General features: G+C 38.9%; 1 protein-coding gene across 1 annotated transcript in view; it reads right to left on the bottom strand.

The window, feature by feature from the left end:
- Positions 1-15736, bottom strand: part of ADCYAP1R1 (ADCYAP receptor type I) — a 111364-nt gene extending 95628 nt beyond the window's left edge. Inside the window, exon 1 of the mRNA XM_049798325.1 lies at positions 15681-15736. Coding sequence (XP_049654282.1) covers positions 15681-15731 — 51 coding nt within the window. The 5' untranslated portion in view covers positions 15732-15736. The remainder of the gene's footprint in view (positions 1-15680) is intronic.
- Between the last annotated feature and the right edge of the window lie 503 nt (positions 15737-16239).

The following is a 16239-nucleotide window of genomic DNA, read 5'->3' as shown; positions in this document are numbered from 1 at the left end:
CACATTCCTCCCTTTCACTCCTCCCCACAGGCGGCTCCAGCAAGTGTGTCTTGCTACAGATCCCACTCTAATATTCCCCGAAGGGGCTTTGGGACTGGGGAGAATCCTGAAGAACGGAGGCAAAGAGCTCATTACATCAGTGGTAATGGGAAGTGCTCAAGCTCATTCTCAATTCAGTGTTAAGAGACGCTGGTTTAGATATTGTGCCAAAGTGGAAGGGGAAAAAAAAACAACACCCACAACAAAAAAAACCCACTCAATCCCTCAAGGAATCAAATCTTTGCACGAAAGACTGTACCTAGAGTAGCTTTCTCAACAAATCTTTCTTTCTCCTCCTTGTCTCTGGAGGGTTCCACCACTATTTCACTGTAAAAACTCAAGGTGGGGAATAAAGTACAGATTCACGAAGGAAAGAAGGGAGCAGACTGAATGGTGTGTCAGAGCACCAACATTGAGATGAGCCAGCGTGGAGCTCAGCACAGGGGATTAGAAAAGAAGCAATGTAGGAAAATTTCCCAACAATGATCAGTGAGGCAGAAAAAACAACAACAACAAATTACCAGAGAAAGAGAAGAGTCATCTTAAGAGGCATTTATGTCCAGTTTTGGTTGTCCTTGGGCTATGGACACTGCCTGGGAGGAAAGTGCAGCAGTGGCTGTAAGGAGGTTGCTGGCAGAGCCACAGTGCGTGAGCTGGTTATTCCTCCGACGTCCCAACTTAGGACTGTGAAGAGTATGATGTAGTTGTGCTTTCCCATGTGTTGGCCACATTCACAGCCATCTAACATTTTCTATCGCATTTTGTATTTGTGGCAAATGTTGCACTGATCAGTTGAGGAACCGAGGTGTCATTCAAGTAATCCAGTTCAGGAATAAGGAAAGCTTTTACTCTGCTTAATGATGTCAGTGTGAAATATTTCACTATTTTGGAATCAAAATTTTAAAAGGTGATGTAATCTGCTCTGTAAAAAAAAAAAAAGTCTAGATATATGAACATATTCCTGCAGAATGACAAAATATATTGAAACAACTGAGTTTTCCACATGGTAGAAAATTCCAAAATTTTCCTGTATAAGGTTATTAACCACTGTAATCCTTCAGTCTGGGTTTATACCACAGAAAATGATACCAATGATACTTTTATTAGGTGATCTAATAAAATACGGTCCCTATTCTGATGGTTGTCTGCCTAATGATGGGTACTTTATCTCTGTATTTAGGACTGCATCAATGCCGTGCTGCTGAGAAGCATCAGCAGACACTCCTCTCTCAACCTGTTAAAGTTTTGGAGACTCAGTGTTGGTCAATATTTATGGTCCAAGTTATCTGGGTGAGAAAAATGGTATGGAGAGAGGCTTGCAGTGCCAGTGTTTGTTTCTTGCTAGTAACAAAAAGGAGAGCCCAAGGTGACTTGTGCCGCTGTGGGTATTGCAATAATGAATCCCATCCCCACCCTATACCTTGGAAACTGTTATCAGTTCATTGTTTTTCCACCTCAAGCACCCCAGATTTTATAGGCCAGCAGAAGTATTGCACTTCTGCACATTGACCATATGTCATTGGGTATACGATTTAATCATGGCTAATCACCAGTATTTAAATATCTGGCAAGAGCTCTTGAATAGTAACATTTAACTGTAATTTTCAGAAAACATGATCTCTGGTGAGATGCAGTTATATCACGACAGTGAAAAGCCACGTTCTGGGTAGACCAATCATTGCCAAAGGGGTGATCAGTTCCACCAACACAATTCCTTCCCTCCACTGACGCAGCAGACGGTACTTGGTACATTTGTGACTCATAGTAATTTAGCTACATGCAATATTTCTGTTTTGGGCATTTGTAAGCTGAAAAATGATACCTGCTTAAAGACGCCCCAGTCATCACTGAATGTAAGAAGCCACCTTACCTGTTGTATAGTATTTGTCTTGTTAAGTAAAGGAGTCAACTTCTTAACTAATGTATATTGACAAATAATGACATACAATGGGAGATTTTGCCTTTGTCTTTAACCCTATAACCTCCATTTTCAGAACCTGAGAACATGCAGCTCTGAACTGGGATCGTGCCTTGTGATTTGAAAGCAGTTCCGATGTGCCCCGTTCAGGAACATGCAGTGAACAGGTGATGGAGTACAATTTTGGACCTCAATTCCCCATTCCTGATATTTCAAAGGAACAATAAAAACTTACTGCTTTCTTATATGCCATAAAAGAGAAGCACATGCCCAGACTCACAATCAGCAGGGCCCCATGTATTAGCCACAATAAAAACACAATAGGCAGACAGCAATAATTGATATTTTCACAGGAGCTTGAGCGATATGGAAACAATCACACCCAACTCCTTTCTTTAATCACAAGAGTTGAACTCTAGATCATATTAGATGAGTTGTGACATGTAGTGGGATTTTCTTTTTACAGGCTATAAAAAAATCCAAACCCACCAACCTAAATCCATTTTCTGAGGAGCTGAGAGCAGCAGCTATATGGAAGGAGAGCAGAGACAGGAACCAGCAATGCATGATGGAATCTCCAGTCCACATCACACATGGGCAGAATATTCAGCAATTCTACATATTAACAGTGGGCCAGCTATAACCTTCTTACACTCGAGTAAATCTTCCCTGTTAGAAACCAACCCTGAACACTCCTTTTTTTTTTTTTTCCTTTTTTTTTTTTTTTTTATTTAACATTGCCATGGGATAGGATCCCCAAAAACAGAGATGGTGTTTTGGAAGGGTAACATACTGTATAAAAGGTTTCGGATGGCATGGAACAATGTATTGGAGACCAGTTCTAGCTGCAGGTGTATTAGACATACAGCTCCCTCTTTCTCCTTCCCAAAGTTTCCTCTGGTTTTTCCCTTTCCTGACATTTCATATGCTAATATTATTATTTACTAGTTACTGCATCAAGAATACGCTGCCATTATAAACACTTACTTGAAGTTCTAACGAACCATGATGTAAGAATGCTACCATCTCCTGCAAAAAGTGGGATTCCTATGCCCGTGTGACTCCTTATCCGAATGCTTTGCTTCACGTGGTGTGAAGATGGATAAGCTGCAGAGAGACAGCCCAGGAGAAAATCATATGGGTAGGATATAGGTGGGACCCAACTCCTGCTCTGCTAACTGCTCTGTTAGCAGCATAAAATGCATGAAGCAATGAATTTATCACATTTGCACTGCTCATGAGGCGCTCTTAGGAAATCCTACCAGTGACTACAATATATTTCATGAGCTGAACCTCAAGCAGGTTTCAAGAAGTTCAGAAACACGATGTGTTGCGATATAACACGGCAAAATTACTAGAAAACAAAACAAAACAACAAAACACAGTGCCAGATTGCATATCCTATCTCAAATTCCTCTTTTACTCTGATATCACTGCAGGGTATGATTTGATTTAAGGAGGGACAACATGCAGTGGTAGAGATGGTCTTCTTCTAAGAACAGATCTCCCCCTTAAAGGGTGATTTCATTCCAAATAAACCAGCAGGACTTGGATGCATTTCAGACCCTGACAGATAAGCCACAGGTCTCACTTTCAGAGTCTTTTCATGACCCAGATTCTGCTCCAGCATTTTCTGCTCTACTGCTATAGAGAAATTTGTTCAGATACGGGATATCTTACTGAATAAGGACAGATTCAGGATGCATTTTATTATCCTGATGGTACATCTCCTGTTGTTCTCAGCTCCAACAAAAGGCAGCAGGCATCTAAAGCGTTAAGCCAAGTCACCTCGTTGGCAGGTACAAGGGCATTCTTGATGCAGAACTCGGTGGCACAGGGGCTTTCTCCAAGGGTAACAGATGCTTCAGCTGTGCTGTTTGCAGCTGACTGCAATGCGCAGACACTTAGGACTCAGAATCTTTTGCATGTTTAAACAAGAGACAATTTTTCAGTGTCAAAAAAAAAAAAAAAAAAAAAAGAAAAGGGAAAAAAAAAGGTCTTTAAAGCCCAAGCATACACGATTATACTCTACACTAAAGATAGTAAGTGCTGGCTGATACATTCAAGCCTCTCCTCTCAAATTTATTTTGCTAAATAGGTGGAAGCATCAATAAATTGGCATCCTGGAGAAAGAGGTAAGGGTTCTGCTGGGGTATTTATGCATGTCATATTTAATAAGGTCTTTTCATGTTGACTAAGAGAGACTAATAGTATGTATTTGGGCTTGAAAATGCTGGATCCTACTTCATCTGAGACAATTACCACACCATAGTCTCACTGATACCAGGTTCTGAAATCTTCGGCCATCCTAGAATCCCAAACATCTTGAGGTGTCTTGACGTAGTATGCATCCCAGCAGTACGAGCCAAATTTTGCCTGTGTCTTTCCCTCAATTGTTGTTTTTTAGTAAGCCAAAAAGCCTCAGAAAATGTTGTTGCTCAGGTTCAGATGAATTTCCCCACATGAATGCCTACCCAGGACCTGAAGTGATCAGAATTTCTCAGTTATTAACTTTAACAGCCTCATTTTCAGCTCCCTACTCATATCCAGAAGTTAATTTCTCTTCTGCTAATGTTTTTCCAGCTACAGAAAGAAAACTCAGTTCCACCATGTATATTATTTTTACTTCTCAGGGAATTCAGGACCTTATTGCCCATCCTACACCATATATGTGCGATGGAATAAAGACATGCAAAGCACTTCCTCTCTACTTATTCCCGAATTGTAGTATGAAAAAAAAAAAAAAATAAGAAAAAAAATAGCTCTGAAACCCTTGAAATGGTAACATTTAATTGTAGTAATCTTTTAATTTGGTTCAGATTGAAGTTAATAGAATGAAGAAGGTTTCGTTTTCCATGGAGAAAGGTAGAGTCAGAAATGGGGGCAGCTACTTCAGACCGCTTTGGTTTTCCTGCTATCAGAAGAAAACATTAACACATGTAAATACTGTATGTCTAATACATACTGAAGAGAGAGAAAGAGAAGGGATTCTTCTGCCATGAGAGCAAATTGCTGTCATACTTAAGGTAAACAAAGATTGAAGGCAAAATTGGTGTAACCTATTTTATACTGTCCCTTATGGGTTATTCTGGGTGACTCCAATATACATTAACTGTCATTTATTTGATCCTCGGGATTACTGTGTTCAGAATTTCTGCATTATACCTTGGACAACAGATATATATATTTCACAATTTCACATATTTAAAAAAAAAAAAAAAAACCCAACAACAAAACAACCGAATAAAAACTACTGCCTCAAAATGCAAATAGTCAGTACCGAAAACAGAATTTTCCCTAGACTAATGGTATTCATACACATCCCTGTCACTTTCCCTTTATTTTTTGTTACATTACATTAAAGAGGATTTCATTCTTCCGCAGTTTTAACGGTGCAATTTTAAATGGCTTCTGCCAGCTTCTGCAGCTTTTTGGTGTATGTTTTTTCCCAAAGCCATAAACACAGCTGGAAGATTGCCACTTCACATTGCTCAACACCCAAAAACCTCCCTTTGTGAGCAGTGCCAGGTAGTGGGAGCTGACCTCAGTACAAGACAACCTGCCCTTCAAATATTAATTGTCATCCACAAGGTGTTATTCTGGATTTCATTAACAGAGATAGAGGAAAAGTTCACGGACGTGAGAGGGAAAAGAAGTTGCATTTCCATCTTTGTGTCCCGTAATTAAATATCTGCAGAATTAATGTTGTAACCAATAGGTTACAGCGTGAAAACCAAAGGAAAATAAACCTTATCATTTCTCATCCCCATCTACTCCTTTAATTCACAGATAAATCCCTAAAATATTAAAATGCAGCTAGTAAACAGTTGGATAAGTAGAACAAATGAGCTCCTGTGGAGAAGGAATTAGTATGACAGTGCAAACATGAAGGCATTCATCAGATGAAGGTTTATGTGGGACTTCACACCAGTGTTAGAAAATCAGAAGGCACTGTGCCGTGCCCTGGCCATCCACATCTGTGCTTTTCCAGAGCACCCAGGGGTGGCCCCCACCTCTGTGACACGTACTATCCAGGTACATGGATTTTATGGGTGAGAATAAATTAGATACCAGGTCACGTACAAAGAAATGTGAGAGAAAAGGCAGAAAAATAGGGATGCTTGATCATCACTTCGGAACAGTGATGAAATAATTTCATGTTTCACTTAGATATGACTGATGATTTTGTTTATGGTTTGAGCTGTAAAATAGATGGAATAGAGAAACCAACATTTTTTTTCAGGTTAGCTGAAGATAGAAATCTCGGAATGTCTGAAAACCAAGTGTCCCACATTTTTCCTTAACCCTGGAGAGATCTCCAGGCAGCTCACCAGCACGTGCTTCTCCGTAGTGCAGCACTGAGATTAACCAAACCAGACATATCTCATACATCTGTGTTTGGCACCATTACTCTAATGCTTGAGCATAGCTTAGCATTAAGTGGATTTATCTCTTCCACTCCTTTTAGACACAGGGCAGTGCAGTTGGTCTCGTTTGACACAGAGAGAGCTGAGAAACAAGAACCTGCAGCATTGCTCAAATCGAGCACTAATCTGGGGCAATAAGAACATTTGATCTACAAGCTCTCATGCCTTAAGTAACTGCTCTAATTGCCAGTGATCCTGAATTGCCAGATACATGAATTAGCTGTTAGATTTTTAAGGAAAAAAAAAAAAAAAAAAAGCTGACAAGTATTGTGAGCAGTAGCACAAGGCTTTAGCCATTGATGGCAAGGAGCAGTGTCTCCTAGATGAGCTCCTGTTGGGATACTCTGCTGTCTAACGAGGCTTGAGCTTATGTTGAAGTTCATTTTTCTGTCTTTGCCTAAACATTCATATGAAAGTGTTAGAAAATTAGTCTGAGAATGTGGCCCTTCTGTCAAATTTAGTTGAAGCCATTCATAGCATTCAGGATTTAGGTGTAGATGAAGGACCTGGAGGAACAGAAAAATAAATACATATGCGTAAATGTGACCACATTAGTCTGCTTTCCTTAGGGTGTCAAAAGCCCTTCAGCATCCTACAGCCCATTCCCACTGATGTTGCTCGCCCGTACAAAATCCCTGCTCCTTCCATAGCTGCTCTGGAAAAGGAGTGTGCAAGGGGAGGCCTACAGCTACAGGCAGTTACAGCATGAAGAGTAACTTCATCACTTCTGATGTCAAAGCTTTTGGACTGAAAATATGCAGTGAGCTTCAGTAGTTATTTTAAATTAGCACGCAGTTTGTTCACCTGGTGTTTCTGCGTGAGTTCGGACATAATACACAACACATGATGGCCAAAAAGATTTAGATTTTGCACATCTACATTCCTGGAAGAGATAATAAAATGGACTAGCTTAGCCTGTAATTGCATGAGAATTTAGTTTCTATTCCAATGCAAAACTGTCATGTATTTTGTTAAGTTTTTAAAAGTAATGGAACAAATTATCATAAAACTGGCTAACAGAGCTATAATAACTAAAATCAGCTCAGCCAGAGGGCAGTAAGAAAAAAAGAACATTTTAATATTTGTGAGGAAGTAAACACAAATTTATACCCTTGAGCCTCATCATATCTCTACTCTTATCCAATATGCATTTTGCATTATCAGTTATTTGGCAAGCCTTTAGCAAACAAGAAAGCCAAAACCAGTTTTATGCCAAAATATGTAACATGCTCAGATGTGGCTATCAGGTAAGAATAATTTAAAAATATATAGCTATGTACTTTCCCTTCCCAAATCTGCAAATACCAGTAGCTCAAATTGTTGACAAACTGTTTTAGGAGTCTTCAAACAATGAAAGCAACAGACTTTAGCCTAAATAACTCCTGAATAACACACTTTGGCTGCAGATGCTGAGTAAGAGAGAGATTGTGGGACTGAAAGCATTTGAAAAGAGTACACAGAAGCTAAAGTGTTTTCTTTTTCTGTATAAAGCTCTTACAGAATTAATAAGAATTTTACACTCCAAAAGAAGACTACTGAGCAATGTTTGACAGAAAAGAGCATTACATAAATGTGTTATCAAGAAGGTCGGGAACAGTAAAAAACTTTATCACTTTGCAATCCTCAGCAGAATTTTTCAGCATAAATGTACATGAATACAGTATATTGGAACAGTGAGCGCAGCCGTGGAATACGTACAAAGGTTGGGAACCAAATGACACAAATGAAATCTGGCTAAAAGATGTTCATTCAGACTATTTTCCCTCAGGAAACAACATTTTGATTAAGTTTACAGTCTAAGCCGTATTGATAACAAAAAAATAAAAAAGCTGTCATTTTTTCTTTTTTAAAAGGGGGAGGAGAGTTATAAAGTGCTGCCTTTCCATATTGTCTTATTTGATGACAATAATTATTTAGAAATCTTATTTTGTACAAAAAAAAAGGGGAAAAGTGGTTGAAATTGAGATGAAATTCTTTAAACTTTACTAGAAAGAATAATTCTATCAAAGTACTACAAAATATTTTTTAAATGTTATTAAGTGGGGAAAATATTTTTCCTGTTCTCCCTAAATTGGATCTTCCTTCATTTTTTTTTTAAGATCCTGAAGTGTTTCATGGTATGCATTTTTTATTTTTCTTCAGTACAGACACAATGATCCACTGGCATCTGCCTTCACCCATACAAGAACGAACATTCAATACTTGATTTTAAAAATGTCTTCCATGAAAGGTAGTAAACAGCATTTGTGATAACGCTACAAACCACCCTACGAAGATGAGTCCCAAGATATTGGTAATGCAAAACAATCAATTGAGCAACAGTGACTTAATGTCATCTATTCATCATCGACATGACATTCATAAAATGTAACATGCTGCTCAATAAAGTTGAAGATTCTAAAACCTAAAGAAACCAAAGTTGAGTCTAAGCTCATTTTTGTGACCCTGCAGTAAGAAGAGCCCTAGAGGGGTTTAGGATGGGTTATACCAGTATCTGGAGGTGTCTGTCCCTGCCACTGAGTATAGAAGCATCATTAATGTATATAAATATAGGTAAATATCTTAATCTAGATATCCAGAGTTTAGGTGGTTAAATATCGGCCAAAGTAAATTTCCTGACATCAGCTTGGTACACAATTCAGCTCTAACATGGACAGAAAAGTCCAGAGGCAGGTCGCATTTATTAGGAAGGTAATGTTCTCTGGTTTAGACACAACCAACATTGTACAGCATGGAATACATGTATCACAGAGATCACCATATTTTAGTACAGAAGGGGACCCATATCTCTAAAATCCTCACTTTCAAGTGATTTCCACATGGAAAAAAAAAAAAAAAAAAAATCTGAGAGAAACCCCATTTACTTTTCAGGAGCATGAGCACAAGCTCATGGAGTGAGCTACTCACCCCTCATCCAGAGAAACAGAGAGGGGTTTGTTGAGTTGGGTTCTGTGCCCTTGGGGACCACAATGATGGTAACACTTAGGCTTTATGGTTAGCAGTGTTTTTTTAATGGGCCTCACAGATTTTGATTAAATAGCCATGTCTCTACTGCTTTGAAAAAAGAAGCCCTGGAAGCAGCCTTAAGCACTCGAAGCTGTCTTGCATCTCCTTCTTCACCCTGTGGCTAATGCACAGGCAACCTCTGGACAGTTCACCTGGAGAACCTTGTGGTGGGTAACCCTGGGGCAAGCACCGATCCTGTGTGCTCCCCCAGGCAGGCTTACAGCATCACTACTGCATCCTCAGGAAAGCCCCAATTCTTGCCGTAGGATATAGATTCGCTCCGAGAAGCGGCAGAGTTTATTTCAAGGATTGGGAAGAAATTATTTATTACAAGCCTGGTGAGAGACGCAGGAGAGCATATAAAAGACCAAATCCCTAACAGTGCAGTGATGCAAATACAGGTTTTTTCATATTCTTTTCCACTCTTCCTACTCTTTTGCTTCCATTTCCCCCTTCCTTTTAATGTAGCATTAGTTCTACGTTGCAGCTACGTCTTCAAGCTGACTCCACAGTAAATCTTCTTTGGCTGCTGACTCAGCAAACCCAAGGAAGAGCAGGCCAGCACACTTGCTAGAGACTTGAATAATATCCCTCCAGGTGCTGGATATTAATAGCTGAGCAATGTGAAAAATCACTGATTCTGATTTCTGGTTTTTGTTTTTGTTTTTACAGGCTCCTTTTCTAAGAGATCTTTTTTTATTTCCCAATTTGTTATTTGACTGCTTATCCAATGCTCCTCCAAGCTCATGAATACAAAACCATCAGGGAAAAGAATCATATTAATGTCCTTAAATCAGTGTTGTCATCATATTATTTGCTTGTCACAGAAATTATTACTATTACCAGAGGGCAAAAAAGTGAACACATTTATGTAGGGAAACCATTTTCTGCTTCGTAACCTGCTGCCATGCATTTCTAAGACCTAGATATCTTGCCTGCCTAAATAAGGAAAATTGCATGTAGATACCTGTGTTTGTGCATAGCGAACAACACGTTGGTAGAATATGCGTATTTCTAGACTTTCTTTTTTTTGGTCATCATTCATGTTTTGTGTAAATCAGCTTAATAAGCTTAAAAACATTTTAACCAGGCGTATCTTTCTTCAGCTTCTGCAATAACCATAACTGACACCTGATGTACCCAGTGTGAGATTAGAAGTGCCAGAGTACTAGACAGAGCAACCAACACAACATCAAGGTCTCCCACCAACTTCAGGCCTCTTAGATAGGAGTGTCAACATGCTAGGCTTTCTCAGAAAAGAGCATTAACTTATCCCAGGTGGAGGTATCACCCTGAGATATCTATCACTGTCACTCTCTGTAAGCACCTATCCCACATAACTGACAGGTGAAGGACCACAGGAACCTAGGATCCTAATTTTTAGGGAAGGTGCTTGAAGGTCGTTGGTATCAAGGGCACTGTCACTGGTTTGCAACACCGATTTTCTCAGATGCTTTTTGTGATACACCTTACCAGAAATTCTGAACCTTCTCTTTGAGACTACCTTACCCATTACCATACAACCTAAGACTCTTTTTTTTTTCTTTTTTAAACAAGGCATAGGCTTTTACAAGGTTCTTATATTCTGCTGATTGCGCACAGCACCATCGCCTTAAAAAGGAAGCAGTATTATATTATAGCAGCAGTATTATAGCAGCAGTAACGTCTTGGCTAGCTGAGTTTTTCCTCCTCTGGAGAACATTCCCAGCAGTTCCCTAGCTATATTTGTACACACTTGTATTGGCACTACATAAGTAACAGGGAAGTCCCATTTAACTGTGCATTATGTTAGAGACGGTTGCAATCCTACAGACAACTTGACTTCTCTGATAGGATTATGAGATGTTACAAATCATAAGGCAGATAAATTCACTAAAAGCTGTCTCATTAAGTCCTGCATGGAAAAAATAGGTTGCTTAAAGAGCAGGGACCAACACAACCACCTATGTTTGGGCCTGAGGAAGCTCACATTTGGGCTGCAGCAGAAAATGGATGCTCTAGCAAACATAGCAGGATTGGAGAGAAACTAGTAGAATAGTGTGCCTGCATAGAGTGTCTGTCACTCATCTTTAAAAAATGACAGAGATTGAAATGTAGATGATCCTATCTGAACATAGCCTGGCACTGGAAGTGACAGCTACAGCTGAATAATGAAGGATACAGAAAGCTCTCTGCTCTGCAGGCTGTACACACCCTTAGAAGACTGAGAAATATTACCCCCTTCAGCAAACAGGGTCTGAGCAAAGAGGTCTAGTTTCTCTCCTCACCTCTTAATGAATTGCTTAAACATAATCAGACTGAGGCTTCATTCTCTGATCTGTGAGATACTCTCTGCACATCCAAATCTGCATTTCCCCATCTGACCGACGGTCATAAAGCGATCACACTTCAATGTTGGTATACAAGAGACATAACTTGCACCTTTCTTTTTCATCTCTCTTGTTTTTTTTTTTATTTTAAAGGAAGTCAGTGAACATATGTTTGCCAGTTAATGAAATACTATGAAGAATATCTTATCATTTGAAACATTTACACTTACCAATATTAAAAATGCATCCACAAGAAATTCCAAGTATTAGCTGAAGAAATACATCCGTTTGAATTATTACAGACTGTTAGAACACCTGCATTGCAGTTACATTTAAAATTCAGTTCATATACTAAGCCAAGTTTGTGAGTCATGAATTTCATTGTTTCTCAAGTACATTTGGAACCAGACAAAGGAACGATGGTTTAGGACCCTATCTCCTCAGTAATGTTATGATGACTTTTGCTAATATTTCCAATAAAAAAACAAGCCCACTGCTATCATAGATTAATGGAATGAGAAATCAAAATGGCAGTGAAAGTGAATTCAGGAGCAAAAGCTAGGTAGGATGAAGAAAACTGATGTGCAAATGGAAAGGTGTTCAGACAAAAAAGAGAAATGAATGACAGTGACTGAAAAGAAGCAGGCTAGCTAACAAAAAATGGATTAAAACCAGCTAAAATAGCAACATAGATATTTAAAGCTAGGAAAGCATTTAAAATGGGGGAAGAAAATAAAGCTCAGTAATTCCTCTAAGAGGCCTAGCAGCTATCATGTTTCTAGATCCTGTCTTCAGTCCCAAGTGATTAATAAGAAGGCGGAATACCTTTGTGATAGGCAAATACAGAATAGCCTGTTAAACACATGAAAAATTTAACCACACCAGTCTCTGACAATTAGAATTGACTTAACATGCCCATTTCTAATTATTTATTAGCACATTATTTTCTTGTTGTCTGGTGTGAGTCCATACTTGAGGCCACCTAGAACTTTCTATTTTCACTCTGTCCTCTTTTTTACCTTTTCTTAAGCTGTTTATGAATGCGGACATTAGTCTGAGCACTTTGGTGTTCTGTGGGTGGAATGGGTCTGTCTATTACCGAAGCCAAAATCTGCACATCAAAGCAGATGCACAGATTCAGGAGCTAATGCGGCCGTGCTGACTGCGAGGGATGGAGACATGTGCCACAAAATGGGGATCAATCCCAACTGCTGCGAACAGGAGCTCTCCTTGAGAGTAACAGGAGACTTCTTGAACCCTACCAGATGTGTTTAGAGAAAAGCAATGTTAAATTTTTTTTCCCAGAACTTCTTGGAGGCTAGGATGACATTCAAATTTACTCCACATTTTTTAAAAGTCACATCCACTCCCTCGGTAGAAAATCTGAGAATCTGCATGACAGAAAAGTACCAAGTTGAGGACATCAGCACAGCACGTGAGAGGTGGTCAGAAGACAAAAGTGTGTTTTCCAGTGGAGAGAAAACATGTTACCACAAGCATTACAAAGGAGTCCCAGCAAGGGAAGAACCATAAATAACATTATATCATTCCTGAACCTCAGTCTGTGAAAAGAAGCTTAGAGATGTAATAAGGAATGAACACTATATGCAAATTATGGTACAATCGCTGCCATAGGCATTAAGTCTCTTCGCTGACCAACAAAGTGTGTGTGCAAATACATAAGTTCATGTGCATAAAATCATTAACTTTAGTACCTGGGTTCCTGCAAGAGACTATAATAAAACCTTGCAGTCACACACAAGGTGATAAACATTGCAGAAACAGCATATATAAAAGCATATTTGTTCTTATTAGCTCTGGTTTGCTTCCTAGTATTTCATTAGAGAGCTGTTCTTTCCAAAAGCTGGAGCTGATCGCTAATTATCCAGCTCAGCGATCACAGTTATGTCCTGAAATATTAGGAATTGGAAACTTGCTGTCCTTCTACATTTGCCAGGAAGGTCATCCATCTGAAAGCTCAAGAGATATGTTCAGTCACATTTATTTCCCTTAATTAAAAATTGTTCACCTCTAAATAAGAAGACACCTTTTGGCTGTCTCAAGCTGAAACCAAAAATCTTGAAACGTTGAAGATCACTGGTCATTTAGAAAAACGTCCTTTGCCTCTCTATTCCTATGACCATTTAATTAGTTTTGTTCCAGGCTGAAAAAAATGCTTGCATACCCGGGAATTCAGAAGCTCTACCAACCTGCTTTCCATTTTCACCCGGTGTAGGATGCCTCTCACCAACACTTAGAGATGAGGAAGCATTGAGGCTGTCCTAGGCTTAGCTGTAAGATGGGAGCTCCCAAGAGACTGAGACATGACAGTTGTCATTTCTGGGTCTCAAACCAGAAGCAACAGGGTGTGTTTATGCAATCTAATGTATGTCCAAAAACCAGCATCTGAATTTGAGCTAACCTCCTTTTATAGTCAAGAAGGCAGGAATCTCATACTAACACATAAGCACCTAAAACAGGTTAAATATTGGGGGGGGGGTTTCCCCCTCCCCATTAGCTTAGAGGAAGTCTAGTGTAACTATTGCAAAGATACAGTATGAAAATTAAACATGCTCACTTTGTTAATAATACTTTCTACCTGACCACGAAAGCTAGGCAATAGTCAGAGGAGTCATGTGCTAGAAAGAAATTCAAAGACCAGATATTTGTATGCTAAGGTACTATATCATTTGGATGAACAGAAGTATACTATCAGTTCCAATCCTATTCTACAGAATTTAGCTGAACAATGCTACATTTCAGTTATGCAGTTAATTAAAGTGGTTTCTAAATAAGACCTAAGAGGAAAGAATGTGTATTTTTGTGTGCCAAGATAAAGACGAGACCTGTATGCTGTCCGTTATGCATTGTAAAAGACAGGACACACAATCAATACAGACGAGAAAGAAACTCTGTAAAAACTGCTAAAAGATACTCTGGTCATATCATACCATACTAAAATAGTTCTTATTTAAAAATGAAAACAAAATATATGTCAAGAATGCTTTAAAATACCTAGGTTTTAAAGTGCAGTAACGTGAGAATATCTGTATATCAAGCAATTGTAAAGCATTTGCATGGAAGTTATAGGCTATTAATGAGAATGGGATAGAGGATTTAAATACTAGTGGTGTTTGTCACAGTAACCCTCTGTGCAATGCTTCTTGAGAAGTGATGAAAAGCACGGCTATGATCAATGGTCTAGCAAAGAACTGAGTTGAAATGCAAGATAAGTTTATTGTAGGGGTTGTATGTCGTTCATCACAGTTACAAAGTGAAAAAGCGTGCTTGATTCAGTGATCTTATGGCTGTTACGTGACGTTAGATACATCCACAACGCGTAGGGGGACAATGGGCAGCAATAGAGTTACAATCCCCAGACGTGTTAAAACTGAGCGATTCATGGGACAGCATGTTACTTAGTAAGTAAAGACTTGTGGTGAAAATAAATCCCTGTAATCTTCATAAAAAGTTGAAGGTCTTCAGAAAAGTGGTGAAAGAGTTTGAGTACTTGTATCTCTAGAGGCCGACTTGTACTGTTTCTTAAAATTGGCCCTCTGAAAATGGAGGCATCCCAAGGCACTGGCTGAAATATCTCAAGGCTTAGGTTTCACAGGGCTGGTGGGAATCTCTAATTTTATCCCCCCATCTGGAAAAAATAATCTTAAGCCAATGAATTTGAAACAGGAGCCCCACTATTTTTTTTTATTATTATTACTTCATTTTGTTTTCTCTTTAATCTCAGATCCAAACAGTGAACAAATACTCTCAAGGAATTGACTTGCCCTTCTACAGGATGAGCGGTGATCACAGTTCTACTGCGCCCACAAAGGACGTTTGAAAAGTCTTAACAGAACCTATGGGGCCACACAGAAAAACCCAGAATCAGCTTGAGCAACGGATCCTTCACTCTTCACAAGTGCTGGCCTTAAGAAAATGTATTTATATAATTACAATGTAAATAAAAGCATCTTTCCTTACCATGGGAAGCAATATGAGAGTAAAGAAGCAGATCTTCCGATTGATGGCCATCTTATCTCTTAATTTTGAACTTTAGTCAAGTTTTGCTTGTTAATGCTATTATTAGGGCTGAAGCACACGGTCTCTGCAGATCTTTTTGTTAAGGTCTTCAAGTCAAGGCTCAGATCTCTGCAATGAAAGAGGAAATTTTTTTAAAATATGAAAAACATTAAGAGAATGAAAAATAAATGGACAGAAAACAGAGAATGCAACACTTGAACTGTGAGTTGTACATATTAGAGATCAACCATACTTGTCTGGATTGCAGGTCTTATAGATGGTCTTGGATACTTAATTTAAAGCCAAAGGACATGTCTGTATTATCAGTAACTTGTATCATAGAAACCACCAAAACAGGTTCTGTAGCTGCAACGAACAGGTAGAATAGATTATTTTGAACCAGAAAAAGGACCTAACTGTCTGCTTCATTTCTGAAGTCATGATTTGACCTTCACGATTTTCAGCAGTGTCTCAAAAGCACGACTCTCTGGGGGCTTTTTAGACTATATGACATGATGAT

Source organism: Accipiter gentilis, chromosome 4 (assembly GCF_929443795.1).
Source record: "Accipiter gentilis chromosome 4, bAccGen1.1, whole genome shotgun sequence".
Taxonomy (NCBI): Eukaryota; Metazoa; Chordata; class Aves; order Accipitriformes; family Accipitridae; genus Astur; species Astur gentilis.
This window is presented reverse-complemented; position numbering and strand designations above follow the sequence as displayed.